The sequence below is a fragment of the Sus scrofa genome, chromosome 13 (assembly GCF_000003025.6).
Source record: "Sus scrofa isolate TJ Tabasco breed Duroc chromosome 13, Sscrofa11.1, whole genome shotgun sequence".
NCBI classification, from domain to species: Eukaryota; Metazoa; Chordata; class Mammalia; order Artiodactyla; family Suidae; genus Sus; species Sus scrofa.
The window spans coordinates 67,910,997-67,929,488 of record NC_010455.5 but is presented as its reverse complement, the minus strand read 5'-3'; the positions used below and the strand labels follow the sequence as shown (position 1 = coordinate 67,929,488).

Sequence of the window (18,492 nt, the reverse complement as noted above, 5' to 3'; positions counted from 1 at the left end):
CAGCACCAACTGCTGAAAGACTCTTTTTCCCATTTTATATTCTTGCCTCCTTTGTCAAAGATTAATTGACCGTAGGTGTCTGGGTTTATTTCTGGATTCTCTGTTTTTTTCCATTGGTCTGCCTGTCTGTTTTGGTACCAGTACCACACTGTCTTGATGACTGTGGGTTTGTAATATTGCCTGAAGTCTGGGAGAGTTATGCCTCCTGCTTCGTTTTTGTTCCTCAGAATTACTTTGGCAATTCTGGGTCTTTTGTGGTTCCATATAAATTCTTGGATTGTTTGTTCTAGTTCTGTAAAAATGTCATGGGTATTTTGATAGGGATTGCATTGAATCTGTAGATTGCTTTGGGTAGTATGGCCATTTTTACAATATTAATTTTTCCAACCCAGGAGCATGGAATATCTTGCCATTTCTTTGCATCCTCTTTAATTTCCTTGATTAATATTTTATAGTTCTTAGCATATGTCTTTCATCTCCTTGGTCAGGTGTATTCCCAGGTATTTGATTTTTTGGGGTACAATTTTAAAAGGTATTGTATTTTTATATTCCTTTTCTAATATTTCATTGTTAGTATATAGAAATGTAACTGGTTTCTGAATGTTGATCTTATGTCCTGCTACTTTGCTGAATTTGTTGATCAGTTCAAGTAGTTTTTGGGTTGAGTCCTTAGGGTTTTCTATATATGGTATCATGTCATCTGCATAAGAGTGACAATTTTACCTCTTCTCTTCCAATTTGGATAACTTTTATTTCTTTTGTTTGTCTGATTGCTGTGGCTAGGACTTCCAATACTATGTTGAATCAAAGTAGTGAGAGTGGTCATCCTTGTCTTATTCCAGATTTTAGTGGGAAGACTTTCAGCTTTTCTACATTGAGTATTATATTGGCTTTGGGCTTGTCATAAATGGCTTTTATTATATTCAGGTTTGTTTCCTCTATACCCCCTTTGGTAAGAGTTTTGATCATGAATGGATGTTGGACTTTGTCAGATGCTTTTTCTGCATCTATTGAGATGATCATGTGGTTTTTGACTTTTCTCTTGTTAATGTGGTGTGTGATGTTGATTGATTTGTATACATTGAATCATCCTTGTGAACCTGGGATGAATCCCACTTGGTCATGGTGTATGATCTTTTTTATATGTTGTTGGATTTGGTTGGCTAAATTTTGTTGAGAATTTTTGCGTTTATTCTTTAGAATGTTGGTCTATAGTTTTCTTTTTTCATAGTATTTTTGTCTGGTTTTGGTGTTAGAGTGATGGTGGCATCACAGAATGTCTTTGGGAGTGTTCCTTCTTCTTCAACCTTTTGGAAAGGTTTAAGGAGATTGGGTATAAGTTCCTCTTTGTATGTTTGGTAGAATTCGCTTGTGAAGCCATCTGGTCCTGGACTTTTGTTTGTAGGGAGTGTTTTTATTACATATTTGGTTTCATTTCTAGTGATCAGCCTATTCAGTTGATCTATTTCTTCTTGATTCAGTTTTAGCAGGCTCTAAGTTTCTAGAAAGTTGTCCATTTCTTCTAGGTTGTCAAATTTGTTGGCATACAATTGTTCATAGCATTCTCTTATTGTTTTTTGTATTTCTGCAGTATCCATTGTGATTTCTCCCTTTTCATTTCGTATTTTGTTTATTTGGGTTTTTTCTCTCCTCTTCTTGGTGAGTCTGGCCAGAGGCTTGTCAAATTTTGTTTACCTTTTCAAAGAACCAGCTTTTATGATTTCCTTCCTTCTGCTGACTTTAGGTTTCACTTGTTCTTCTTTTTCTAATTCATTTAGGTGGTGGGTTAAGTTGTCAATCTGAGATTTTTCTTCTTTTTTTGAGGAAGGCCTGTTTTGCTATGAATTTCCCTCTGAGCACTGCTTTTGTGGCATCCCATAGATTTTGAGTGGTTGTGTCTTCATTATCATTTGTCTCAAGGTATTTTTTAATTTCCTTCTTGATTTTCTCATTGACCCATTGGTTTTTTAGTAGCATATTGTTTAGTCTCTGTGTAGTTAGTTTTTTCTCATTTCTTTTCCTGTGGTGCGTTTCTAGTTTCATGCCATTGTGGTCAGAGAAGATACTTGAAATAATTTCTATAGTCTTAAATTTGTTAAGGTTAGCTTTGTGCCCCAGTATGTAATCAATCCTTGAGAATGTTCCATATGTACTTGAGAACAACATATATTCTGATTTTTTTGAATGTAGTGTCCTGAAAGTGTTGATTAAGTCTAATTTTTCTATTGTGTCCTTTAGGATCTCTGTTGCCTTATTGATTTTCTGTCTAGAGGATCTGTCCATTATTGATGTGAGTGGGGTAATCTTTCCACTTTGGTGCCATAACCTAAGTTTCCTAAGGTCTCTGTACAGCAGGCTTCCCTGCATTGTCATACTTCCATAGTGTCGACACCTTCACCAGAGGCCTGAGTGGCTGCTTTATTGCTTCTCTTTCCTCTAACTTCACATTGGGCTTCAGAACCTCCGTGCTCCCGCACTTTGCTCTTTAGGAGTCCTCTTGCTGTAGTCATAGTTGCTGTTATGCTGCCTGGCTCTTTCAGGGTCCATCTTCCTGCAATCTCCAAGGTTAGGCCTCTGTTCAGTTTCTCAGGCAGCTGATGTATCACCTGCAGGGTGAGAAAGCCCCAGCGTATGTGGTTGCATTCTGACTCTTCTGTGGCCCTTGTCACTCCTCCCCCTGCAACCACCCACTCACAGTAGCAGTAAAGGGCAAGCGTCTTCTTTTCCTGAGCTAGTGAATACCTTTTCTATTCAAATGCCATTAAATTAGGGAGAGCTAAGCTAAGATTGCCATCAGAAGACACTGGTTTGAAGTTGTAGTTCATGCCTTCACTGTATAACCTTGGAGTGCTCATTAGCCCTTCTTCCTTTAAATAGAGGAGCTAGAAGATACTAATATCCAGCTCTCTGCATGTTCCAAGAGTGCCTCCTGTGTACCCAGCACCCAGCAGGTGCCCTATAAACTTGAGTGAGGCTAGGTCTAAGGATCACTCTGTTCCTAGAAGGTGGAAGCCAGCCATTGACGGCAGCCCAGAGGGTTGCCCTTTCTAGTAAATGGTGTTGGGGGGCATGGCAGGTGTAATGTTATAAGGTTTAAGTCCCCTTCAAAGATCAAGACCTAAGAGTCTCTCGCCATATTTCGTTGTAATGCCCCTTCCCCGCATCTTGAGCAGCCTGGGCTGCTTGCTCCCTGCTAGAAAAGGAGTGTCGGTCATTCCTCACACCACCTCTCTGTAACCTGTTCCCCACAGAGAGGGGTACAAAAACAGTTGTAAAGTGAGTCTCGTCTCTTTTTACCTGCAAGGGCTCTTTCTCTCTCTTTGAAAATGTACTTTCTCTTTAATAAATTTGTAAAACGTCCACCATTCCAATGTTTTGCTACTCTGAGACAGAGACTGAGGCAACTAATTCTGTCATAATGATGACACCATGCTCACGTGGTCTGACACTCTGTCCTTCTGTCCCCTGAAGTTCCCCTGCCACCAGATATACCCATCCTCCAAGGTGCATACAGAACTGTTTCCCAAGACAAGCACCGCTTCCTCCCCTTAGCCTGGGAGCTGGTTATTAGGAAACTAATGCTGATCCTAAGACTGTGCTGTAGCCCAGTTCTCATCAGGGTCTTGGGTCACAGCCAGAGTGGCCTCTCAGGAGAGTGGAAGAATGTTCCAGCTCAGTACTTGCCTGCTCCTCCTTCTACGGTGGCAGCAGATGGCATCACAGCTCAAGCTGGTAACAGAGACCAGTGAGGCAAACTGTCATGTTCTGCTCAGACACAGCCTTTCTGTTTCTAACCTGAGCAGAGAAGTGGAACTGTTGCATCTGGGGCGGGGGTGGTGGTGGGTGCAGGGAGCTTAGAGAGAAAGGGGGACTTAGCAAGTAGACTGAGAAGCGAGTAGGAGTCAGACAGGGGAAGGCCTTCAAAGCCTGAAAGAGAATCCAGAGTTTCACTGAGGGTGGAGGGAAGCGGCTGAAGGATTGTAGAAAGACCACTGTCACCAGAGAATAGCGACCAGCCTCAGGGGAGAGACCACTGTTACTTGGGAAACCGAGGGTACTGTCCCATTGGCCAGGTGAGGATGGCGCCCAGGCTTGGCTTCATGGTAAAGGCAGTAGAGAGATGCAGGCAGTCCTTGGAAGGCACACGGTCCTGGGGGGTGAGGAGTGTGGCAGTGAGGGGAGGAGTCAGGTCCCAGGCATTGGGCTTAGGGAGCAGGTGGCAGCGGTGCCCTTCCTGGAAGTGGGGGAGGATGACAGGCTTCATGTTTGAGATCTTGCTTTATTCTCCACCTGACTTTCTAGTCAATCAGAATTAACTATGGGGTCAAATACCTATTTACTTCTCTAGCTTCCAAAGATTCAACTGAGTTTCCAAGACAGGTTTAATCTTGATCTTAGAAAGATTCTGGCATGCTTCATTTGATCCTTCCCAGCCCTTTCCTGAACATAATAGAATTGATCACTGCTGATCCTCTGCTTCTCCTTTCTTAGAACTAAAATGTTTTCCCCCAATTTTTGGTACCTACATGTTTAAATGAGAAGAACATATAATAATAGTCAAGATTTTTCTGGTGATATATTTATCATTTAAACATAAAAGTTTTAAAAATAAAATTGCCTCAGAAGAGATTTTCTTTATAAGTATAGCTAACTTGGATGGAAATTAATTGGAAGAATATTGGGGCTTACTGATTTTCTGCCCTAATGATCTGAAATAGAGAATTATGGGAGGCTACAGACCGTTCCCAGCCTGGTCTCATCTCTGCATCACATTGTTTCCTGGAGAATTTTGTCTGTCATTGGACCTAGCAGTTTAGGTCACTCAGGAAAATTGATAGTCTCACACAGGTGCTAATTTTGCTGTAGGTCACATGAGACAAGCTGAAAGTCAACAGAAGCAAAACCTTAGGAGCCGTGTATTGGAGTAGATTTCCGTACGTTTCCGAAACAAAATCCTGACTTTGAGTACTAATCAGAGTTCATAACAACAAGCTTTAGGTAAATGGGCATTTGCCTAAAGAAGCAAATTTGACTGCAGCTTCAGGAAGTTCACAGCCTGATGTCAAAGCCGTCCGTGGGCCCCTTATCGGAGAACCCTTCATCGGGTCCAGGTTGTTGTTTTGCAGATGAGGAAATTGATGCCCATAGAGGGGAGTCGCCCTGCACCCAGCACTAGAACCCTGGTCTCCTGACTCCAGCACCATTCCCTGCGGCGGTCTTTGTGAGAATATGTCTCTGGCAGAGCCAGCTAAGAGAGAGACTTTTTAATTAAGGGAGGTTTCTGTCCACTAGCGGCGAAAAACTGGCTCCATGGTGATGCTCATGCACTGTAGTGTATTTACCTTAAATGTTAAGCTCCAGTGTGTGAGGAAGGCTTGCGAAGCGGAGCCGGGACTCATCATGGTCGAGGCATCTTCCTCTCGCTATGACTCATTGCCCTGGGGTTGCTGTGTTGAGCCTTACTGTGTGCAGCTACCTTAGTGTCTTGATTAGTTCTGGCTGGAATTTGAAAAAGCACCTTACGTAATAAGTTTCCAGTCCCAGTGCTCAAGTGGGTGAGGTTTACCAGAGTGGTTGCTCCAGGGAGAAAATTAAAAGGGGTGGGGAGGCAGGGAAAGGAGCTCTGAGTTTCTCGGTGAGGCTGTTGTTTGCAATAGTCAGTGGACAAGCCAGGCCAGGGTTTCTAGAAGCTTCCACTAATGGTTTTACCGACGCCCTGCCTTTTTATCTGCCACTGGCTGCAGTAGCCTTGTAAAAGGTCCCAGGTGCACCAGGCAGCCTGCAGGTAATGTGACCAGGTATTTTCAAGCAAGCATTCACACTCTGGTGCTTGGCGTCTCAGGAACCGGTCCTGTGACCTCGTCAGCAGTGCCCATACGGTGCACTGTGCGCTCACACCCACAGCACAGACCACGGTCTGCGTCTCAGGGTGAAGAGGACTGTGCGGATCTTTGGGCCACACCCTGAAACACAGACTGAGTGATCTCATCCTCGACACAAAGGAGGTCAAACCCATAACACGGTCTGCACATGGGATCCTGAGACCCAACATTGACTTCCTGGTTGTCCCATCTCATTTGACCTCTTTCCTGTGAGTCCCCAGTGAGCCTCTTCTCCAGCTTCCTCAGGTACTTGTGATGCAGTAGAGGGGGGCCCCAGATGCTAGAAGGGCAGGTACGTGGATGAGTTGCATCTGTTGTGTCATTACCAGTGTTGACTGAGCACCCACCTGTGCTGGGTACCAGTAGGTGATGGGGACACAGGAATGGATAGGACAAGGTCCCTGTCCTCAAGGAGCTCCCAGTCTAGGGGGGGCCAGGTGTGCTCCGTGCAGCATAGTGAGCGCCATGCTGGAGGTCAGCACAGGTGCCGTGGAGCAGCAGGAACAGTGTCTGAATTGACTGGAGAGTCGGGTGCTTAGGGAGGAGAAATCTGAAAGGGGCCTCGGGGTCTCAGGCAGAGACGCCTACACTACAGGCAGACGGGCATCCATGCAGGGATGCGGCAGCAGGGAGCCGGGAGGCCATGGGCTGGGAAGAGGCCAAGGATGCCCACATACACAGAGGCTTGTTTTTGTCTTCCTTTCTAACTCCTTTTTAGAAGAGCTTCTAAATTCAAAGGTGGCAATTTACTTGTAACTCAGACTCCCTGAGCCCAGAAGCTCAGGTGCCTTTGGCATCCGTATCCCTGCTTCAGTAGACGCAGAATCAGCCTTCCCCCCCCACATTGCTCTCGGTGTCCCCAGGTCTCCTGGACCCCACTGGCAACCCATCTCCCGTCCACGCTGAAGTGGGTCTCATCCAAATATTATGGCACCTCCACGCGCCTCCACCCAGGAAGCCTCCGTGTTCTCACTGTCTCTTCTTTTCTCTTTTAGGCCTGAAGAAGTCAGTGATTTATAGTTCACTAAAACTACATAAAATGTGGAAAGGATGGCTGAGAAAAACAATCTGATTTTGCTCACTTTTATCTGTCTTATGTGTAGATGAATAAAATGATCCTTTTTGACAGAACAGTGTCTGTTACTTTGACCCTGAATTTGACATCTTGGTTTGCATAAAACTTAATTTTGGGAATGTATGCATCAGACTTTACCCAGGGGGGTCCCAGTACCTCTAAGGACTCAAGTTGAGAAGCATCCTCTTTACACACCTGGGCTGTGTTCCCAGCACTTCGGCTGTAGGCTGTTTGGCGTGAGGGTTGGAGGCCTAAGAAGTGGTGCAAGCAAGGGCAGGGAGTTGGCTCTGTCCACCTGGGCTTTGTTCCCCAGTGAGAGCTCACCAGTGCCCATCAGCGTCTTCCTGGATCTCTGTGTCCTCCACAGAGGTGTGTGTGTGGTGACCCAAGTGAGGAGCCTGCAACAGACCCATGCAGAGCTTTTCCTTCGTAGCACAAGTGTTGGGGCCAGGAAATAGCCAAAGACTCCTGAGCTCAAAGAGGTGGAAAGTCAGAGGTTGTGGTTTCAGAGCTGGTTTGATCCAGCAGGTTATCTGGTCACCCGGGACCAGTTTGCCTCCTCTCCCTGCCCTTTGCTGAGTTGACATCATACTCAGGCCAGCTCCCCTCTTAATTCTGAGACCCTGACAACAAACACAGGATGCATGCACCCACAGCACATCTGAAGTTCTCTTAGAAAAGCAAGGAAACTCTAAGGCCCCCAGCAGACCTGTCTGGACTCCTGGGCCCTGATTGGTAACTTGCCTGTCTTGGCACCAGTAATGACAGAGGTGGAACCAGGCTGGGCCTGAGCCTCCCTGCCACCAGCTCTCAGGCTGCAGGAGGAGCAGGCCAGGGGGTGGGGTGGGGGGGGTTGAGGGTGACTGTTGGGAGACAGCGTCTGTCCCCTCACCAGCATCATCTCTGCAGTCCAACCTCAGGTCTTGCTTCCTTTTCTCAGATTGTCTCCTCACCTTGCACTGTTCCGTTGCCCAGTGCTCTAGTGCGTACCCTTTGGTTCTTTTGGAAATTCGAACATTAGTTTTCTATTTATTTTTTCTACCTTTGGCTTCAGCTCATTCCAATCCAGAAGAGCTCAGGCTTAGGATATGACCAAACTGGGTTTAATCTATGCCCCAATGCTAACTAGCTGTGTGACTTTGGGCAAGTTGTTTGGCGTCTCTGAACAGTTTTACCATCTCTGAAACAAGAATAACCATGCAAACCTCCTTGGGCTGTGGTGAAGGTCCTGCAGGCCAAGTGTCCTGTGTATAGGGTCTCTGCCTGGTAACATTCAGTAAATGTCCCTTCTATCATGACTTTGTATTACTGTTTTTGTTACTATTTTCCTCCCCAAGCCTTTTTGTTTCTTGGGTCAGGTTCTTCCTCAGGAAGCTGTAATGATTCCCCACTGCTTATAGTGTAAAGTATTTCTCATCAGCCTTAGTCACTTGGGCTGCCATAACAGATAGCACATATCGATTAGTTTATAATCAGCAGAAATTTATTTTTCACAGTTCTGGAGCCTGGAAGTCCAAGATCAAGGTGCTTGCATGGCTAGTTTCTGGAGGGAGTCCTCCTCCTGGTTGTAGAGGGCTGTTCCTCTCACGGTGGAAGGGGCAGAACCAAAGCCAGCTCTTAGATCTCTTCTTTTAAGAATACTAATCCCATTCACAAGGGCCCCACCCTCATGACCACACTACCTCCACTATGCCCCTCCTCTGAACACGGTCATGTTGGGAGGTGTGGATTTTGAGGGGACCCAAACATTCAATCCATAACATGCCTATTCAGGACCTATAAGCTGGCTTTATTTAACTTCGGCCCTCTGTATCTGATCTAGCTTTTAATGTCCCCAACTGCTTGGCCAAGTAGATGCTCCTGGAGCACAGTGTTGTCAGGGTCATTTCCTAGTAGGAACCAGAGCCCCAGGAGAGGAAGTGACTGCCAAGGGTCACAGTGCACGTGAGACCTGACCTGGGCTGCAGATCCCTGGTTGGGGGCCTTTGCGCACAGCCTGCAGTCTTCATAATGGATGCATACTTGTGTCCTTGTGTTCCGGTTCCCCAAGGCATAGCCTTACCTTCTTTTTCTTTAGTTTGTTTTGAAGTATAAATAATGTAAGTTGGGATTCATCAAACAGGTATATAAGGATGAGACCTAAAATTTCCTCTAGGAAAATGATTCTTTGGCAGGAAGTAGCTTTTCTCAAATTCTGGAAGACCCCCAAAATAAATGTTCTTGCGAATTGGACCTCCTCCCAGCCATGTTCTTGGGCAAGTGACTTAACCTTTCTGAGCGTTCTTCTCCATGCCATGAAGTGGATATATGAATGCTTTCTGCAGGGCTGCTGTTAGAATGCAGTGAGGGGTCATCTGCAGCATCTGGTACGGTTCTTGGCACATAAGAATGGTTCATGTTTCTGAAGGTCGCTCTGCAGCTCAGTTCAGATGGCGAGTTTGAATAGCTAGTGATGCCCATGTATGTTTGTCAGGAAGCCATCCTGAGTATATCAAATATAGGGGATTTAGTAAAGGGAACTAGTTACAAACATGTCAGGAGAGCTGGCAAACCAAAGAGAGAAGGGATGGCTGGGGTGGAGGAAGGGCTGACTCCCAGGGATCAGAAAGCAGCTAACAGCCCTCGGCTGGAATCTCCAAGCTGACCTGCTAGCTGTGATCTGGAGACGATGCCTGTGGTGGTTTCAAAATATGTTTGCAAATCCTTTGGCCCTCTTTCTTCAGTAGGTGGCCTCTTGATTCTCCTTCCTGGAGTATGGGCTGGCCTCTGACTCGTTTCTAACAGATAGAACGCAGCAGATTCTCTGATTTAACAAGATGAGGTCCTAAAAGGTGACAGCTTCCCCCTGGCTCTCAGGACAGGTGCTCTTAGAGTCCAGCCACCATGTTATGAGGAAGTCTAGGCCACACAGGTGTCACTGCTCCAGCTGACAGCACCAACTTCCAGATGAGTGACTGAGTGAGCAAAGCTTTGTGGTCACTCCAGCACTAGCTGCTGCTCACGGTCAAGTGCAGGACCCCAAGCCAGGACTGCCTGGCTGAGCCCAGTCAACTCCCAGAACTTCGGGGGAATGACCAAATGATTATTATTGTTAAAAGTTACTAAGTTTGGGGGAGACTTGTTATGCAGCATTAAGTAGTTGGCCCAAGGCCCCTTTGGGAGCTGCCAGAGTGGTGCCACCACTGCCCAGACCACAAATTAACAGCAGCTGCTATTAGAGGCAAACCCGGGAACTTCTCACTTCCTTAACCCCCAACTCCATGCCCCACCACTGTCTCCAATTAGCAAAACCTGATAGTCACCAGTAAACCTGGGAAAGGTAGTTTACAGTCCAGAGTGGAGCATAGAGCAGGTGTGTGGCTAAGACCCACCAGGTAAAAACTTCCATGCCCACTCCAGTGACACGGCCTTCACAGATGCCCTTTAATCCATACATGAGCTTCCGATGGTAACAGCAACAGCTTCCAGCTCCACCCAACACCAGGCACGGCCTTGTTACAAAGAGCCATGCTCCTGCTTTCTGGCAGAAAAGAGCGTGGTATCCATCTCCGGTTGATGCACATTCCTCTTGCAGTCGGTCTCACTTGATTATCGTGTAATCTAGAAACTAACCTGTAGAGTTCACCATCATTGACACTCCTTAGAGAAGATGATAGAGGAGGAAGGAAGGGGTTAAAAACGCATGCATGCCAGTTAGTGAGTGAGTCTGGGTGTCAAAGTGTGTGTGTGTATATACGCATTATCACGCAAGGAAGAAAGTACACCAATCTTATTTTCCGGAACTGGTCAGGATGTCACAGTGGACACGGACAGCATCTTTGTCTCATCACCCATCCACGTTTCTCCTGTCCTGTGCCTGCCCTTCCACTGGTCAGCGTTCCTTACCCAGTGGGGTGACCCAAGTCTTCATTCCTGCAGGACCAGCATCCTTAGTGGCGCTGTTTTTATTGTATCGCCTTTGTCTTTTATTAAGTTCTGCTGTTGAACACAGTCCCAAGTTTTACAAGTCGAGTAGTGAGAACTTGGTGGTGCTGACAATTCTAAGGAAAGTTTCTTGTATGAAATCATTTACCCTCACAGCAACCCTGTAAGGCAGGTACTGTTATTATTCTACAGATGAGGAAACAGGCTCAGATAAGTAATTTGCCCAAAGCCACACAGCTGGTTAAGTGGTAGAGCCAAGATTCAAACACAGGATTTCCCATTGTGGCTCAGTGGTTAACAAACCCGACTAGCATCCATGAGGACGTGGGTTTGATTCCTGGCCTCGCTCAGTGGGTTAAGGATCCGGCGTTGCCATGAGCTGTGGTATAGGCCAGTGGCTACAGCTCTGATTTGACCCCTAGCCTAGGAACCTAAAAAAAAAAAAAAAAAAAAAAGATTCAAACACACATTTGAATAGTCTGAGTCCAGCCTCAGTGCTCCTAGCCCCTGGGCTAAATCCACGGCTGGGCACACAGAAAGTTAGTGTTGATATTGCCCCTACCTGACTGATCCTTTTCTCTTGGAGAACCTTACTTACCGCCCTGTAAAAATGACCAATTGACTTAAAAAAACCCTAAAGAAATCTCCCTGATTTCTGGCCCAAATTCCTTAAAGCACAGTTTCAGAATTTACAGCTGTTTAATGAAAAGCCTGATTCCCAAAACAGCTTGCCTACAAAATGTGTCCTGGCTTCCAGTCTTAACATGTCCCTTCATTAGCCAGGTGACCTTGGAAGAAACGTTGGACTTGGTGACTAAAGGCTCAGGACCACCTCCCAGGTTAGCTCTTCCCAGCCAGCCAGGTGACAATGGGCCTATCTGAGGAAAGCAATGGTGGAGTTTCCTCACATGGCTCCAGGCTGACTAGAGAAGAAATGGTAAGACCAATACAGGACAGCCCAGCACAGAGGGCCGCTCTGTCCAGAAGTCTGGGTCCCAAATGGCCCCAAATGAGTATCTGAAGAGCCATGTGTCAGAGAGGCTCCTTCACACTGTGTCACAGGAACAGGATGCCTTAGAAGTCAGAGGTGATCCCACAGCCCTATGGGGTCTCCATGGCCACGGCCATGGATCAAGGTTCCTTCTGCACCATGGATTCTTACTCTTTTGAGCTACTTGTGGCCCTGTGTCTTCCACCTGAGCCCTGCCCTTGAACCTCAGAGCTGGGGATCCCTGTCACTATCAAAACACCCCCAGTGAACAGTAAGAAGCAGAGGAAGTGAGAATGTTTCCAGATACACTGCATCTGCCTAAGAGAAGATGTTTATCGGCCCAGGCACTCTGTCTGGTCCTAACCTGAGCTCATCTAACCCATGGAAATGCCATTTCCAACCTGTGCTAAGGAGCAAATGAGCCAAGTGTCACAGGCGCCAGTGAGCATCTGTGAAAGGTCTTTAAACTAGTGCAAGATGAAACAACCAGGGAAATGACCCAACATGAACTGAAGGCCTGTGAACACCAGGTGTGGTACAGAAACCGCTTCATTTAATCCTGACCCTTCTCCTACAACATCGACATCATCCCTTGTTTAACAGACAAGGAAATTCAGGATAAAAAAGGTTCAGTGACAGTAGTACATGGCAAAGCTGGGGTTTGAATTCAGGTCTATCCGACCCAAAAGTCCACTCGCTTGCCAGTATCACACCCACTTTGGGCCTTGCCTGCAACACCAGGATAGTTCTCTGCAAGTCTATCCAGATAATCTCTCCTACGATTATTTTCAGCCATCACTGGCCATGGGGCCAGAGGCACCTGGTGTAGTTTCTCCTACACCCCTCCTATCTTTTCGTCTTTCCTGAGATCAAGTGGAAGGATTAAAAATTCCTTCCTAGAATTATCTACTTGTGGAGCGATGACTCATGAAATGTCAGAACTGCTGTGAAACTTAGGACCATGTACCCTCCCTCACTTGGCAGGTGGGATAAGGAGGCCCCAGACAGGTTGTGACTTCCAAAGTCACATGTATTCATGACAGCCCGGACTACAACCTGCAGCCTTTACATCCTACTTAATCTCCCTTTCACTCCACCCTGCTATTCTCCCTACCAGGAGGTAGGTAAATTATAACAGCACCTAGGGTTTCAGTAGTGTTTGCATGATCAGGAAGAAGAAAATCTCTAGGCTCACTATTCATGTCAGAAATTACAGGACACCTCACCTAAATGTAATTTTGACTCTAACTGAAGCTTCATTATCCTCAACTCCATGACTAACCTCCTCTAACAATTGGGCTACAGATGAAAGAAAGTCTCTACCTGGAATTCCAGGTTACAGTAGATTCTGTAGAAATAGACCAAAGGCTGTAACAGGTGGAAAAGCAGGAAAAGTCTGAAGGCCGAAGGCTCTCAAGAGAATGTAATTCAACTGGCAGTAATTCAGTGTTGCCACACGACGTGGGGTTGGAGGGAGATGGGATCTGCTGCGCTGACCATACCTGGGGTCCTGCCCTCCGTAAGGTTAGCAGGTAGGGAGGACAGCATTCACCCGCATAACCCAAGATGAGACATGATCCATGCCAGGATGGGAAGGTCATTAGTTAATGGACGTAGCACTTAAAAATATTTAATAAATGCTTACTACATGGCAAGAACTGGGGCCCTGATGATGGATGAGACCTTGTCCCAACTCTGAGGACTTTACAATGTAGGAAAGTCATCGGGTTATTAAATTGAGAATTATATTTCTCTGATCAATGCTGAATTACAAGGCTCACTCTAGGGCGCCCGAAGATACATAAAATAAAGACAAGTATTGGAGTTCCTGCTGTGACACGATGGGATTGGAGGCATCTCTGGAGCACTGGGACGAAGGTTCGATCCCTGGCGAACACTCCATATGCTTTGGGGTGTCCAAAAAGAAAGAAAAAAAAAAGTAAAGATGAGTATTGGTTGAGCCCTTACATCATGTCAGTCACTATTCTAAGTACTCTTTCTATATATATTTATTCATTTAATCCTCCCCAGCCTTATGTAATAGGGACTCTTTTTTTTCTTGTACTTTATATTTTTATTATGGTTGGTTTACAATGTTCTGTCAATTTCTGCTGTATAATAGGGACCCCGCATTTCCTGCCTGAGGAAGTGATACCTCGCACACTGTTAAAAGCTCATATGTGAGAGCCAGGAGTCCAGCCTGGACTGTTAGGTTGCAAAGCTCTCCCTCTAACCTCCTCTAAACTCCCTTTCCATCGCTAAGTGTTCACCTCACCCCATCTGAAGGGAAGGGAGCAGGTGATGTCCAGCCTGTGACTTTAGGAACAAGTACGAGTTACCCAGAAGGGAAAGGACAGTAATCCCACATGTAGGGGTAAAAGCCCTGAGTGAAGTGGTCACAGTGTGTTTAGGGAACTAAAGTTGGCTCAAGAGCAATAAAATGCCAGACAGACCCTGTACAGCAGTCAGGGACAGAGGCTGGAGAGGGGACAGAGGCCTAAAAGTGAAAGTTCTCATCAGGCCTGCTGTGTCCTTATTCTTATCTTGAGAGCAGTGGGGAGCCAGCATGGGATTTTGAGCCAGAAAGAGGCATACTGGATTTGCATTTTATGAAAATGACTGTGGCCTCAACCTGGAGGCTGGATTAGATGGGGCAAGACTGATCATCCCAACTGAGAGGGAAAAGTGGTTGAGGGCACCGTCACTGAGAATGGACCCAAAGGGACAAATTCTACTGGTGTGTAGGAAGCAATTCAGTAAGACTTGATGGTTGAATATGAAGAAGGTGGTGCCAAGGTTCTGGCTGGGGCACCCGGGAGAATGAGGTGCCATTTCCCAAGTGGGAGATCAGGAGGAAGAGCAGGTTTGGGGGTAGCAGGAGGAGTGGCAATAAATTCAGGTCTGGGTGTGCTGAATTTGGGGTGTCATGGGGGATGTTCAGTAGACAGTTGGCTGCACAGATCTGGAGCTGAAAATGTCACTGTGAGAGTTGGCAGCTACGAGCTGGCGGTTAAGGACCCCATGGGGTGGATGAGCTTCCTACCCCCGGGAAGCCTGTAGCCTGTGAAGAGAGGAGAGCCGGAGCACAGCTCTGGGGAAGCCAGCAGGACAGGGATGGGCTGAAAAGTCCCAGAGGTATGGAGCAGAGGAGGGAAACCCTGGAGAACAAGGTGTCCAGGCACACGGGGAGGGTGAGGAGACATTAAACTGTGTCATTCGTCTCCCGAATAATCCGTGCTTCCTCCTTGCAGGGCCCTGCCCAATGGGAGGATAATTTCCTTTCCCCATAAACATCAGGTTTGGCCTTTTGACTTGTCTGGGCTAATGAAGTGAGAATGTCACTTCTGAGCGGAAACTTAAGAAATCAGGCCAGAGTTTATCATGTCTGATTTTCCCCCTGCCACAGGACTGGCGGGGTTCCAGGCAGAGGCACCTCCATCCCTCTGGGTCCCAGAGTGAGGAAAACATGGAGCAGAACCACAGCTGACCCCATGACACACTCTTAGCATGAGTGAAAAACACATTTGTGGTTGTAGCCTCCAAGATTTCAGAAACATTTTTTACTTCAGTATAACCTAGCCCATCCTGATTGATAAAAGTGGGAAAGGTCACATTCAGTTCAAAGAAGGTTTCAAAAAGTCAGTTGATTTATTCATTTTTGACAAGGGTACCAAAGCATAAATGGAAGAAAGAATGATCTTTTTTTTCAACAAGTGGGATTGGGACAGTTCCATGTCCATATTAAAAAAGAAAATGAAGGTAAACGTTTACCTCACACCGTACCAAAATTAAATGGATCAAAGCCTAAATAGAACAGCTAAAACTATATAAATCTCAGAAGAAAACATGAGTAAATCCTGATAACCTTGGATTAGTCCATGATTTCTCAGACATGACACTAAAGCACAAGCGACAAAAGAAAAAAACAGGAGTTCCCGTCATGGCTCAGCAGAAACGAAACTGACGAGCATCCATGAGGACGCAGGTTTGATCCTTGCCCTTGCTCAGTGAGTTAAGGATACGGCATTGCGGTGAGCTGTGGTGTAAGTCCCAGAAGCGGCTCGGATCCCGCATTGTTGTGACTCTGGTGTAGGCCAGCAGCTGCAGCTCTAATTAGACCCCTAGCCTGGGAACCTCCATATGTCACAGGTGTGGCCATAGAAAAAGATAAAAAATAAAAGAAAAAAATAAACTAGATAAGCTCAAAATATAAAACTTCTTTGCTTCAACAGACACCATCAAGAAAGTGTAATGGCAACCCACAGAACAGGAGAAAATATCTGCAAATCATATACTGGAGAAGGTCCTTGTTCCTAGCATATATAAAGAACTATTATGATTCAATAATAAAAAAGATAACCCTATTGGAAGCCCCGTCCATTCCTTGTGGGAATGTAATGGTGCAGCTGCTGTGGAAGACGATCTGGCAGTTCTTCAAATGGTTAAACATAGATGTACCACATCATCCAACAACTCTCCTTCAAACTATACACCCTAAGAAATGAAAACACATGCACACAGGAAAAATGTGTCCATGAATACTCACAGCACCATTATCTACAATAGCCAAGAAGGGGAATCATCCCAGTGTCTGTCCTGATGGATGGAGAAATCAAATGTGGCATGCCCCTTACAATGGAATATCATTCATTAGTAAGAAAGAATGAAGCTCAACAATAACAAATCCAACTAGTATCCATGAGGACGCAGGTTCAACCCCTGGCCTCACTCCGTGGGTTAAGGATCCAGCATTGCTGTGAGCTGTGGTCTGGGTCGCAGACATGCCTCAGATCTGGCATTGCTATGGCTGTAGCATAAGCAGGAAGCTACAGCTCTGATTTGACCCCTAGCCTGGAAACTTCCATACGCTACATGTGTGGCCCTAAAAAGAAAAAAGAAAAGAAAAAGAAAGAATGAAGCACTGACACATGCTACATTCTACACACTACTGACACAAGCTACAACGTGGATGGACCTTGAAAACATTATGCCAAGGGAGCCACACATGAAAGACCACATATTGTATGATTCCATTTCTATTAAGTGCCCAGAATAGACAAATGTATAGAGACAGTAGGTTAGTGGTTACTTGGGGCCAGAGGTGGGTAGTGTGGGCTTGGGAGTGACAACTAAGAGATGAGGGGTTTCTTTTGGGGTGATCAAAAATGTTCTAAAATTAATCATGGTTAGGATTAGCACAGCTCTGTGAATATACCCAGAACCATTGAATTGTGCTTAAATTCAGTGGTTTAAGTACATTAAATAGCAAATTGTATGGTATGTGAATGATGTCACAATAAAGCTTTTAACCATAAGAGAAAGGTTCGGTGCAGGAGAGGTCACATGGGGTGGCCTCAGAGGAGCGGCAAGGGTTACATGGAAGAAGGACAAGGAAGAAAGCCCACAGAGGCTGGAAGGGTATGCAGTTGACAGGAAACAGGAAGTAGGGGTTCACTTTTTTTTTTTTTGGCCTGAGAATTTAGGGGTTTGTTTTAGGATTCACACCAGAGCTGCCTCTCATCTCTAAGCCAATCTAGATTTGAGGACCCAGAGACAAAGCACAGGGGGTCCTGCTCTGTCAAGTTGCTCTCCGATACCAGGGCAAGAAATGCCTGGCTATTCGCTACTTTGCTTCCAAGCCTCTTTTGGAAGGTAGGAAGCCTCGGCCTGCCCCAGAGCCCGTGTTTCTCTGGGAGAGGCTGCTGGGACCTTCAAGTTCGAGGTAAAGGTCCCAGGGCCCACCCTGTGACAAAGCAGGGCCAAAATGAGGGGCCCCTTGGACAGTCCAATGACATCCAATCTTACCGCATTTGTACACTGAGTGGCAAGCTTCTCACCAATCTCCTATAGCACTTGGAGAAGCAAGTATGATTTCCGACATTGAAGGTCTGTTAAGAGAATTTGCAGTGATTCTGCATTTTCTCCTCTGCTGCGGAGATGTAGTTAATCGTCTGGCAGAGGCCCACAGACCTCTGTGTCCTTGAGCAAATATGAGAGACGAAAGTATCAGAGAAGGACTACATACCACTGGGGGTGTAAGGCTTAAGTGGGCTCCCTGGAAACAGACTCTGAGAAGAGGACCAGCTTGTAGGAGGTGTATGGATAGGGCAGGGTGCTGTCAGGAACAACACCTGGAAGAAAGCAAAGGTGGCAGGTCAGACAGAGGGAGAATCTCGGCTGAGATGCAGCTGCAATAGAGGCTTTGGCTGTTGTTCCAGTGAAGCTCTGGAGCCTGGTGGCCTTGCAGGGCAGCCCCCAGTTGAAGCAAGGCAACCGGTCTTGTCCCAAGGCAATAACTCTTTATTGGATGTGGAGCCTTCCCTTAGCAAGGTGACTTGTTTGGCCTGTGGCAAGTCCCACAGAAAGACTCGGCTGTGAGCCACCAGCAGTCAACAGTTCTGGCTGCTGGAGGGAGGTTGGCTCCATTTCTGGAGGGAGATCTGAATGGTGCTGAAGTCAGAAGGCCTTCCAGACCTTTTCAGCTATAAAACCTCAGAGCCCCCATAACACAGAACAAATATGTTCAAATACAGAACATGTATGTGTTAATGCTTTTCTTCAGCACTTTTCTCCAAAGCTCTCGTGTACCTGTTAGGCCCAGTATGGTGACCACTAGACAC

At 46.2% G+C, this 18,492-nt stretch overlaps 1 protein-coding gene across 3 annotated transcripts in view; it reads left to right on the top strand.

Annotated features, from left to right (window-relative positions):
- TAMM41 (TAM41 mitochondrial translocator assembly and maintenance homolog) overlaps window positions 1-7,013 on the top strand; it is a 61,051-nt gene extending 54,038 nt beyond the window's left edge. For all 3 annotated transcript variants that reach the window (XM_003132370.4, XM_003132371.4, XM_021069342.1), the window contains one exon: window positions 6,878-7,013. In XM_003132370.4, coding sequence (XP_003132418.1) covers window positions 6,878-6,954 — 77 coding nt within the window. In that variant the 3' untranslated portion in view covers window positions 6,955-7,013. The remainder of the gene's footprint in view (window positions 1-6,877) is intronic.